The sequence below is a fragment of the Pelmatolapia mariae genome, linkage group LG15 (genome assembly GCF_036321145.2).
Source record: "Pelmatolapia mariae isolate MD_Pm_ZW linkage group LG15, Pm_UMD_F_2, whole genome shotgun sequence".
Taxonomy (NCBI): Eukaryota; Metazoa; Chordata; class Actinopteri; order Cichliformes; family Cichlidae; genus Pelmatolapia; species Pelmatolapia mariae.
The window spans coordinates 17,545,319-17,558,018 of record NC_086240.1 but is presented as its reverse complement, the minus strand read 5'-3'; the positions used below and the strand labels follow the sequence as shown (position 1 = coordinate 17,558,018).

General features: G+C 36.9%; 1 protein-coding gene across 17 annotated transcripts in view; it reads left to right on the top strand.

The window, feature by feature from the left end:
- The window catches only part of ptprk (protein tyrosine phosphatase receptor type K), a 105,895-nt gene that overhangs the window by 80,050 nt on the left and 13,145 nt on the right, over positions 1–12,700 (top strand). For 8 of the 17 annotated variants that reach the window (XM_063496426.1, XM_063496432.1, XM_063496431.1 and 5 more), the window contains 5 exons: positions 3,230–3,365; positions 6,344–6,373; positions 9,119–9,279; positions 9,852–9,887; positions 12,412–12,423. In XM_063496426.1, coding sequence (XP_063352496.1) covers positions 3,230–3,365; positions 6,344–6,373; positions 9,119–9,279; positions 9,852–9,887; positions 12,412–12,423 — 375 coding nt within the window. The remainder of the gene's footprint in view (positions 1–3,229; positions 3,366–6,343; positions 6,374–9,118; positions 9,280–9,851; positions 9,888–12,411; positions 12,424–12,700) is intronic. The other 9 variants (XM_063496437.1, XM_063496436.1, XM_063496428.1 and 6 more) reach the window with 5 other exon arrangements.

Sequence of the window (12,700 nt, the reverse complement as noted above, 5' to 3'; positions counted from 1 at the left end):
ATTATTGTTGTTGTTTTGGTGTGTCTTGTTTGGACATATTTTATCTGTGTGATCTTCTAATAGTCTCTTGGTTGGATAGTTACATGAAGTGAGATGTGCCATGTGGAAGTCATCTAAAATGAAAAAAGTTTGGCCTTCGTACATCAGCACTAAGATGATGAACAGATTTAGTAGCTACTGCCATTGCGACTCAGCAGTGCCCTTTATTTGCCGGTATAGAAATGCAAAAAAAAAGAAAAATCACAAAATTAGAAAAAAAAGGCAATATAATTTCATTATATCTTGGCATATATCATATGCCAAGATGTGGTTAAGCTATATAAACAACATAAAACTTTACAGTTAGTTTTCTGCATAATCAGTTTAAGCATTCTCTGTTTTCAAATATCTTGATTTTTACTTTTTACCATAAATAAACCTAGTAAGTATTGGCTGCATAGTAAAAGCTTGATTTATCTCATCCCTCTGCCCAGACAGAGAGCTGAGATAGAGGTATGCTGTTTCTGTTTGTTTGTTCATCTGTCAGCAAAATTACACAAAAACTACTAGTCCAAATTTCATAAAACATGACAGATGAAGGAAGAATCCATTAAGTTTTGGTGCAGGTCTGGATTGCTTTTTTTGATAATTGTGAGGGAGGGAGGGCGTTGGCCTTGGCTCTTCTAGTCTTTCTGTGTGATGGAGCTCTGCTGCCCAGGCTCAAAAACTATTAAAATCACATTAGTGAGCAACAATGATCCTTCACTGCTTTGGGTACTGTATTTTATTTTGGGTTTATCACACAAACACCATCCCGATGCTGTAAATACTCACTGAAGCACCAAATAGGTATTTATCCACCACTGAAAATAGACCTCAAAATAGACCCCTATTTACTTTAGGTTAAGTGGCATTAGGAATTAATTGGTTTGGTGCTAAGACTGATGTGGGGCTGTGGAAGTCAAGGCATTGCTAAAAATGTTTTATTCTTGTGTGTTATTTTTATTATGTTGATAATAGTGGATTGTTGTTTGATGCATGTATTGCATTATGTTGAATTTTGTGCATATGTCACTGAGTTGGATTATTTGGATTATCATAAGACATGATAATGTTCTTACGCTGCAGTATGAACTGTTCTGATGACATCAACTAAGTAGAGCTTGGGAGCCTGAAAACAGATGCTCTCTGTCTTTCTGTTGACTTTCTGTCCATGATCAACAGCATTTAAGCCCTGCAGCCTACACTCCGCTTGAAACATCACTGGTGAATTATTTTCCAAAACAGACGAAATCAGGGAGTTCAGTCAATTCTCTGAAGTCATCAGAAGCAGAAATGAGTTCGGCTACAAGCAATATATTCTGACATTGGTGCAGAAACATTGGACAGCTACAGTTAAATTGCATTTTAAAAGCATTTTCTAAAGAGACCGTGATGCCAAAGAGGCAGCAGAGAAGACACATAGACATTCAGTTGGTTATTTTCATTACTATAGTGTACATTTATGGGGATGTTTACTTTGAATGTTTGAATATTGCTGCTGGGAGTCAGGTTTGATTGATGATTTAGTTCGGTGTAGTACATTTACCATCATGTATAATGCAACTAAATAAATGAGAAGCCGATATCTGTGTAAGCTGAGTGCTTTTAGCTCAGTTGACCCATCTATAGAAGCTGGTATAGGCCAGGGATAGACATTGTCAGCTTCCACTGATTCTCTACCACTGCTTTTTTACAGGATTGTATTTTTAAGTTCAACAAGAAATGCATCTCTTTTTATAGCCTTTTTTTTTGGTCTTGAATCAATTTTAAAACACCTGCTCTGAAAATGTTCAGATACAGTTCAAGCTGTAGAAGCAATCTCTTTGTTTCATTATTACATAGCAACCATATTAATGAAGAAATTTCTGTTGATTTAAGTACTTAAATATGCAACCCAGATTACCCCCAAAATGAAATATTTGACTATATTTACAGTTTGAATGACAGTTGCCATGGCATTTGTGCTAGCAGCTGTTTAACTTTTCTTTACAAGGCATATTAAGATGCTTGATATTTGCCTGAACTTTAGCACAGGGATAATTGAACCTTAGTAATTAATCACCTAGATTTTGTCTGATGTGAAGGCAGCCTAAGAGAAAAACAACCATATTTCCTTAGATGGTATACTTTTCTAGCCTGAGGCGACGTGGGCTTTTTTTTAAATATGCCTTACAGTCAGTGCAACAGAGTAGTAAGTTTAGAGATGTGACTAGGTTTGAAAAAGCTGTATATTCTTGGAAATCTTAAATGGTTGATCGTGTCATTTGGCTAGTTAATTCTTCAGAATGCTGTTTTGAAAACAAAAAGGAGCTTTTCTCAAGAGTCCGAATGATATAGCGTTCTGAAGAACAATACTGGCTTATATTTGGTTTCCTTGGCATTTGTTATGTGTAGTTATTTATGTCCTTACTAAGATAACAAGTTGTTACTAAGATAATCTTGATTTGCTGTTAGACCAAGTTGTAGATTATTCATCTTATGCTCTGCCCAACTCTGCGCAGATCAGTGGGTTGTTGTGTTTGTGGGGTTCAGTGTTGCCAACTGGGAGGTTTAAAAGAGTCCTCTGGTGGGCAAAATATGCAACATCAAAACTCATAACATAGGAGTCATTGGCGCTTTTCTCCCCTCTTCTTTATTTTTTACCCCTCAGTCGTAAAAAGCTGATGGGGTATTGTCATCACACCACCAGGTGGTTGGGTGGTCAGCATGGACACCCACGATGTAGGAGCTTCAAAGTGATACAATAGGTGTATCTGCTAAAAACCTCCAAAGAGTTTGAATATTAGTGAGCCTGTCCACAACATTTTCGTTTTTAAAAACATTTACTTCGGTGGAAACTAGACATTTTTTTAAACATTTTTTTAAATGGAGATATGTACCCTGGTCTCTAGGAAGAATATCAACTGGTCAGGAGCTGGTTAGCTAATAAACAGTTAAAAATAAACATACTTTTAACCTCTACTATCCAGTAAAGTCTAAAACTCTCTTTAAATATCTTTGCAATTTAAATTTTCCTTTTTTTGCAACATTTCGAGGTCTTATTTTTTTTTTTCTCCTACAATTTGAAAACTCAGTTTTCCTTGAAACTTCCAGGAGTGCACAAATAATCCCAAGTGTGTTCTTACTGGACAGTGATTTTACTGCTTTTTCCCTTTAGTAGTTACTGTATTCCCACCTTGTTGATGTCTTTTGTCATCATCTTTCTTAGGTGCCACAGAGGAACCAGAAGTCATTCCCGACCCTGCTAAGCAGACGGATCGGGTGGTGAAAATCGCTGGAATTAGTGCTGGTGTTCTCGTTTTCATACTGCTGGTGCTGGTAGCCATTCTGCTGGTTAAGAAGAGGTGAGTGACAACTGCAAACAATACTCACTAAAGCAGCTCAATGAAGATTATTAAAGAGGGTAAATATTTACAAGACCAATATTGAATGCACACACCAACTTGCATGCGTGCACACACATACACACACAAATATGCTCTTAGTTCATTCTCTTGTTGTGTGTTGGTCCAGTATTTGCTGTAGTAACACCATCTTCCATCCATCCACCATAAATGTTGATCTCCCCTCAGAACCAGTTCATCGCTTCCTGAAGTTTAATTTCCCACCAAATGGCTAAAGGCTTGTGAAAAACCCCCAAAGGTTTTATGTTTAAAATATGCTGCCTTAGTTTTTGATGATCTGGTACAAGAAATGTCAGAGCTGAATGTATTGTGTTCTTGCACATTACAGCTGTTTTCTCAAGTGAAAGTAGGAAAAGGTAGAGTGAAAGAAAATGTCAATCAAAAGATCTTAAGTAAATAGAAAATGAAATTATACATCTGCTTTATCATAACCGCTTAAATGAACTCATCAAAATCATCAAAACAGTATCATGTTTGTCAGTTTAGAAGCAGCAAAGCTGAGGTCCGTTCTGCACAAAGGTGGAGATTTTGGTGAAGCAGACTGAAGAAAAGATACTTGCTGAAATGGTTTTGTGCATTTATAGTTGTGCTGTTATTTTTTTTAAAAAGGGAAATGTAAACAGATTCATACAATATCTAACCTTTTACTTGTACAGCACAATAGCTCTGATAAGAATCAGAGACCAGAGACGTGTCGGTGTAGCAGTTTGGCCTGTATTGTTAATTTGGTGCAGAGCTCCACTATGTGGTGGATAGTGACAGTTACAGCCTGAGCATGCTTTACAATAGGTACATCTTTGCAGTAGATGAAGACAGAAGTTAGAATAAAGCTCTGATAGATTTTGTAGAAAATACAGAGAAAATGCACAGACGTATTCATGGAATATGCATGTATAGCTACCTTGCGTTTATGAAATATCATTGTTTTAGTCCCACTTTTCCACATTCACTACGAGTAAAACATATGTATATGTATACAACAACATCAGTATTGCTGCAGTCGTATTATAATCTCAAGACATTTTTGAAAACTAGTAAAATATGATGATAATCAGAACCTTAATGAAATAAATGAATATGATTTTTAACATTTCGATAACAGTGTTGGAAAGTTGGAAAAGCAGTGAGAATAAACAGCGTTTTAATATAACCTTCTTAGTCTTGGATCCACTGTGAAGCTCCATTAGGCTAAATTTTGTCTGACTACTTTTGGGAGAATGTGTGCTCATGTGTATGTGTTTGCATCTGCATTTATAATTTATGTAAATGCGCCAGCATGCATGTAATAATTAACAATTCCTAAAAAAATTTAGTTTTTTCTGTGATTTTAACCTTTTACTTAGAATAGTTGAGGGAGTGCACACTTGAAAAAAAATAATTAGAAATAATTAAGAATAATTAATTTCCATTAACAGAGACCCTGAAAATTCGGTAAAACTATTCACATAAATCGTTTGGCTTACCTATTAGTTATTATGACTCATCATCAATTTAAGAAAACGTCTCAGGAGATTTTGCTTTCCTCTGAAAAAATTGAAGGACTGCATCTTGGCACAAGCCTTAAGAGAGCAACCAGGAAGAGTCTCTTAGTTACAACCAATCATAATTGCACTCAGCAAATCAAAAGCAATTACAGACATTAAATCATAGCCAGTAATGATCTCTCATCATCAGAGAACTTTGCTCTTGTGGCTCCTGACCTCCACATTTTTCTTCTAATTTGCGTAATGAATTAATGCGAGCCAGCGTCCATGCTGCAGCTTTAGTGTGAAAGTGCAGTTGTAAGTGATGATCAGAGGAGCTGAGCTTAAAGTGTAGGGTAGATGGTCCATTTGAAATGTGTTTTGCAGGAGCTACTACCACTGTGTTTTGCGGGGTGTTTATTTTTGTCACATCTAACAGTATTTGAAACACTGTGTGCACTCAGTGGCTTGATTGCTGTTACTCATTTAACTTTTTTCATCCCTTGAGTATTGGATTGGATTTAGTATGTGGTATTGTTGGGGCTTTGAAGCTTAACGTGAAGTTATGCATTTCACATAAATATGCTTGATAGTATAAAATAAGGCTGTTTATACAAGGAATGCAAGAGCTCCTGTATGTTTTAGCAGCTTGAATCACAACACAAAGACAGCACACTGAGGTCCCATTTACTTCCCGTTTACAACACACACAAATAATTTGTGGCAACAACTTAAAGTGACATGTTCATTCTGGTATTTTTACACACATTTCTACTGGAAGTTTGACGAGTTATGCATCATTAGTGCTCTAGATTTTTGTGATTTATTTTTTTTTAAATTTAATAGTTTTCTCTTCCATAAAGGTTTCTGGGGAGATCAATCTTCATTGTCATTAAACCTTTACGACTTTGAACAATAATACTGCATCTTTAAAATAGTGGGACATGATGACATTGCAGTGACATCATGCTTGCTTTACAGGAAGCGAGCTGCCTGGTTTTACAGATTGGATAGCTTTGTGTTAGTTTTCACCGAGGATTTTGTAGGAGTGCGTAAAAAAAGATCATTGGCTGAGTAGGGTTAAATCTCTAATCGGGCCATCAGGTTAGAGTAAAAAGTAAAGTTTTAAAATACTGCATGAATATTTTTAAATGGCACAAAAAATAAAGAAAAGAGAAAAGAAAGGCTGCATGGTGATATTGGTGAGTTGTTATTCAAGTTTCATAGCTTGTTTTGTACTATTTATTTAGCGTTAGCCTTTGGTTCTTTTTTTTTCTTAGTAAGAAATAGGTACTTTAGCTAATATGGCACCCCTTGCATGACCCTCAAGTTTTAGCAATCAAAGGGTGTTTTCTTCTGTTTTTGTTGTTACTGGTTGAGACAGGACAGTTTTGTCCTAATTTGCATATTCCCTTGTGTCTCACTCTTTGCTTTCTGATTGGCTCACAACCCCAGGAGGACCTACTATTCATACTCTTATTACCTGTAAGTAAACAACCAATCAACAACCAGCTCATCCAGCTGCTGTTATCTTATTGGGCAAATTATTAGTGGCTAGTTGTTGTTATTTTTAAAGATGCAGTATACTTTTTTCAAGACAAAACACATTTTCAGCTCTGACCAACCAGCCAAAGTCATCCTCATTGACGCCTCACCAGGGAGGGGGTCAGTTCACTTTCATGTCAATCTGTTCAGGATTTCAATTAATTCCTTCTTGTTTAAATGATTTTGATATTTTCAAAATATCGAAAATGTCTTTCTTTTTTCTTTTTTTTTTTTTACCAAGAGAATGTTGATTATTTCCTGCCTAAAAAGTCCAAGCAATGAATGAGTGCAAGAATTTATTTGAAGGACTGAACTGAGAGTGAATTGATCTCAGCCCTGGTGTCCTCTACATGCTCCAAAGTTGCTCTGAAGCAGGCTTAAGAAGGCCAAAGTTGGCCATAAACCAGACCCAAGCAGGCCAGAGTGGGACGCCACAGGCCTGAGCGTGTTATTTGAAAAAAGAATGCTGCACTTGTGACTTGTAGCTCTTTGTGTGCATGTAGTCATGTGATCATCCATCCGCCCATCAAGTCACAGGTATCATGGTAAAGCTCTGCTGCACATGTTCAGTGTCTCTCTCTCTCTCATCAGTGGATCTGAACTAGTTGGTTTCCTATTTGGGATACGTGGTCTATGATTTTGTGTGGGTTGTTCTTATGATGGTTTTTTCTTCTTTTTTGGTTTACGTCTTTCTCTACCCAGGCCATTACGGGCTCTGACCAAGATGGATCATTAATCAATTATTTGTACTGCCTCAGATATTATAATTTACACTCATTGCTTCTTTTTATTCACAATCACCAGACTAAAAATCAAGATGTGCTGAGTATCAATGCAGGACTGTACCTTAACGTTCCCGTGGAGTAGTTTAATGAGACATATTTCTTTCTCAACTAGGACGACTGCTTTGCTGAATTTTTTTGAACTTGCTACAACCACTGCTTTTTACTGTTTACCATTAAGTAGCAGTTTTCTAATATTACATCTATTAAAACACATTATCAGGAACAAAATTTTGGTTCTACAGTGTCTCCTTTTTTCCTAACATAGCTAGTCTAAGCCATCCATTTATTCCAGTGCACCTTAAGAAGTTAGACGTGTTCCTCATCAGTGAAGACATTCTGCCTGGTGTCTTGGAATTCATTTGCAATTTTAGTAATTAGGCGTGTTCATTAGACATTCATGCATTTTTATGAATTCATACAGAACTTCAAATTAATTCGCAGTTCAAGTGTGAAAATCAGAAAATAATGACAATGTTAAAAAGAAAAAGTAGTTCAGTAGAGATCCATTCTAGGTCCGGTCTCAGCTTAACCTTTCTTTTTCTCTCTCACTCTCCTTTCTTCTTATATATACAACATATTGAGAAAGTACTCAGCATGTGGTGGTTTATATAGTATGCAAATATTATAATTCTATGACAAACACACACACACACACACACACACACACACACACACACACACACACACACACACACACACACACAAGTAGATACATTTGGTCAATAGTTCAATCTATGTTTCTACTTAGTGTGTGTGTGTGATCTCAGAGGTGGAGATGGTGTAAGTTGGGGTCAAGAGGTAAAATATGCACAATAAACAGCATGCTTTCTATCAGTCAGAGCTGTACATTGCATCAGTTTAACAGCAATCAAAAACTGATTGGTAGCCAATAAAATGCATGAGAAATTGAATAACTAAGAGCTGTTGTCTTAACTGATGTGCATCTACGGCTCTGGGTACATAATGTTCCTGCATGATGTGTCATGCTCGACATATTAAGTCCTTAAAAGTGTTTCCCTGCAACTTTGTATGTTGAAAACACCGAAAGATTAAATATGAAAATGATTTGATCTTGATGTCTATTTAATCAGGTACCAGACTGATGATAAAAAGTAATTTCTCATTACTCTGATTGTTTTGTTTTGTTTTCAAATTGTGAAAGCAATACCATTTAATTCTAAAATTCACAACAGCTGGTAAAGATGCATAAGAGATTGAAAATCAGTATCCCACCCTTCATAACTACGCACTGACTATTTGTGACACGACTAGTTCAAGTTCTACTATTTACATGGTGATAACTGTTGGTTGGCAAATGGTTTTCCTTAAGGGTTCTGTGCATTCTAGCTCAATCCTTGTTCTGTTTTAGTGGGATTCACCTGAACTTTGCTGTCAGATGAAAACCAAAGAATTCATACAATTTAAAAATATATATGTAATTAGTTTCTGTTATTATAATCCTAGTAAAAGTTCACAAACATACAAAAATGGGTTCATACAAGTAAAAATGGAGGAAACGGTAAAGTTCAGAGGCTTTCATCTGACAGCTGTAAGCTACAAAAAAAGATCTTCTTCCTTGGTTTGAATTAGATGCTGCAGTATTTTCCCTTTGCTCCTTTTGCTGAGCCTGTTAAATGCTGCCATATACAAAAAAGCCTCTCCTCTACCTTCCTTGCTTGTTCTCTTCTCTTTCCTTCTTCTCTTTTTTCTTCTCCCTGCCTTTCTTCTCTTCTCCCATTTCCTTATTGTTGGTTTCAAACTCTGCATCTTGAGTCAGCAGCCCCAGCCAAAAAGTGATCCAGCTGCTAGATTCTCTCATTCTTTCTGTGGCTTCAGGCTACCTCATGTTTGTGTATTTGTTTGCACAATTCCTGACTGTCTGTCTATCTCCCTCTAACAGGAAGCTGGCAAAAAAACGTAAAGATGCCATTGGAACAACACGGCAGGAAATGACACACATGGTGAACGCTATGGACCGCAGCTATGCTGACCAGAGCACTCTGCATGGCGAGGACCCCATGGCTGTGACATTTATGGACTCTCACAACTACAACAACAGATGTAGGTTCATAAAATCAAGGTTTTACAAACAAAAAAACCCTTAATTAAATGGCTAGCCATAAATCTTGCATTCTGTTTTCCTATCCATCTTCTGTCCACCCTGATTAAAAATGAATCTTTGCAAAGATCAGGGTTATTTTTATCAACAGCCAAGCTCCTGTTCAGAAGCTGCAACTAACAATTATTAATGCAATTAGTTAATATTTTAGCCATCAAGTATTTTTTATGCAATTGTCGCTTTTATAACAATAAACAGAAAAATAATTAGTCATTTGTTTGCCAAACAAGGATCTAACCTGCATTTTCTTTTGCCTGGAAAAAGACTTAAATGATGGACCAAAGTCATATCTAAATCATTGCTAGTTAAGGTTCTGTCTGTAAATCAATTCACAACACCTCACAGTGAAAACAGGACAGCATAAATGTAGAACTCATACATGACAGCGATGAGAAAAAAAATGATGAAAATGGTAAGGTCTTGCCAGAATTTGTGATTTGTCTCAGTTGTCCTCGTCTATGCTTTAGTAAATCTGAAATTTCAGTATGTTTCCTGGCCATGTTTCCTCCCGCAGTGCCCAACGATCCTCTGGTTCCGACTGCTGTGTTAGGTGAGACTTCTAGTGTTGTTGGATATGTCACATGTATCACCTCTAGTGATCACCTACCATCATCAAATAGACCTTGCGCTTGTAACCCTAGCACGTATTATCCCGTCTGTTTTGTGTCCATAACTGAAGTCTATAGCTAGAGCTGTTGGATATAGTCAAACGTCTGTTATAGTGACCTTTGACATTAATCAAAAGTATGGCTTTCTTGGATGTTTCTGGAGCATTAGAAGGTTTTTAATACTCAAAAGACGACAAAAAAATGACAAAAAAAAAATCAAAGAAAATTTAAAGAGGTATAACAGATTAGAATATGTGAAGTTGGCAAAGCTTTATGTTCATCTTTTATATTTTTCTGCCAACTCTCTGTGTAGAACATGTCTGGTATTAAAAAAAAAACTCCAACAGCTAAGCACTTCATCTGTCATCCTGCGTTTTCCCTTTGGTTCAGTCATTCCCGATTCCAGCCATGGTTTCTGTTTCCTGCTGCGAGTTATTGATATTCACAGTAATTGCCATCATTCTCCCTTAGAGACCTCATTATTTCCACAGTTTTGAGTTGTTTTAAGGCGTGCCATTTTGTCTCCCAAAAATGACAGAAAAGAAGGCTTAAAAGGAGGAAGACAATTTGTCATGTTGCCACAGCAAAATGACTGCTGATTAAATCTGTGACAACACTGAACAACTTAGTGCCTGCAGCTTTGTCTCTCTGGCAGAAGTTTTTCTGTGCAATGGATCTAGAAGTCTACTTGAGTATCTACCATCTGTGTTATTCCCTGGACTTGTTTTGTGCTGAAGCCCCGCTCTGAGTGTCTGAATCGTGAAATCTGTAGCTTTTGGCTAGTTGAATGTTTCTCTAGCTTCAATGTTGCAGTGCAATGTGTTTATCTGTAGTTGAGTCTAGTGTTGACACTGCAGCATGATGTGGAGTTCTGAAATACCCTTAAGGGGTTCACAAACCACAGTGCCACCAAACTGTGTTAATTAACTGTTCCATAGTCTCTAATTTGGAGTGAAGGCTGCAGTTACAATCTGTCTTGGCCAATCACTTCACAAAGGAAGAAGAACTAGCAGGAAGTAGCAAATTAAGAGGCGGTGTCGGGTCAAGTTTACTGTTAATTGCCGTGACGAGGGCTTAACAAACCTTTAACAGTCAGTAATGAGCTAACATGTCCTCAGAGCAGAGAAAAGCATCCGTTGGATGAAATAAACAGTGTCAGTTAATAAACAGTGGTGAAGATGAAATCAGCCGCTTCTGCTCCAACCCTGAGCTACTGCATTATTTAACCTGTCAGTCTGTACATTACAACTGTCAAGTCACATTTTAACCACAGCGCACTTTGAAGTTCTGCAACTGTTTAACCCCAGTAATAACCTCCAAATGAACTACCTCCTAAAATGTACAAGTTTCAAAATCCAAATAAAATTAAATCAGAGGGGCTGTACTCACACATGTAAATTATACTTCTAAATTTCTGCAATATACCACAACCATTCCTGGAGTATAAAAAGCCCAGTGTGAAAATCTTTGATGTTAATCTAAACCTTCTATAACAAACTCTCATCAGTTTACAACATTTCCTCTTTTCTCATTACAAAGATGTGATATCGACCTAGTGATTTGGTTGTAGTTTACAAAAGCTTAAAAGCTTTACTTTGCCACCTGCTAGTCACTGCTTCATTTGAACCTTTCCCCCACCATTGATGAGATAAAAGGGACATTCCTGATTAAAAACAGGTCATATAAACAAATAAAAACAATAACAATAAATAAAAACTAATAAATAACTCACACCGGCTTATAATATTAGTTCAATTTAACCTCTCACCATATATGGCCCACATCTTGACGTGCACAAGGTGGGCAGAAAAACCCACTTTGGGAATCACTTGCGTGTATTTTCAGCTGCTCCCTTTTGGCCACTACAGCAGATGGATCCACTTGTTTGATTTGGCATCCTTCCTACTTATGGAGGCTTGTGACCCTCCAAGGCTGGGTCTGTCTTGCCTCCCAGTCTCAAACCAGGGATCTTTTGCATGTAAGGTGAATGTGTTAACTACTACACCACAGAGACATTTTTGGGAAGCACTCCTATAGCTCTTGATTGCTTATTGGGGATTGAGTTAGTTATTTTATTCCACATTTAAAAAACAGATGTTTTACTTCTTTAAATATATTTGCAGTGTGTTTGAAAGGTTTAGAACAGCAGAATGCAACAAATGTTTTAATCTGCTGTGAATGTGGTTGTTTATTGTGAACTAAATGGCATTGCAGTGAACATCCACCTCACAATTCATTTTAAGATATTCCTCATGTTTTTCAGTTTCTGCATCTTGTGGCAATTTTTGGTCCTTTCTGTATGGCATCATCTACAAATTCTCTGTATCCATCTCATCCATCGTGGAAAGTCCTTATAAACAAATCCAAACTGTTAAACTAACCTTTAGTCTCGCTAACAAATCCACTTATCCTGCAGTCTGACTAGCCCTTTTTGCTCTTTTCTTTTCCTGCTGCTTTGACATGTAGTTCCAATCACAGGTGAGTATAAACTGAGAAAACAAAGTGGCAAATGTTTGGTTTGGTTTGAGGAAATGCACTGTTTTCTTTTTGTAAGGTAGAAACTAGTACAGATTTGGGAAGATTGGGAAAGCTTTGTTGCATTTGTACAGATCACTGCAAGTAGCTTTCCACACATGTGCAGTTTCAAGGTACAAATAAATGTTTACATGTTTTGGTATCTGTCTTACCCATTTTAGGGGTCATAAAATAAAATATTGATGAAGACAAAATAAATAAAGGGAAGATATTTTGCGAA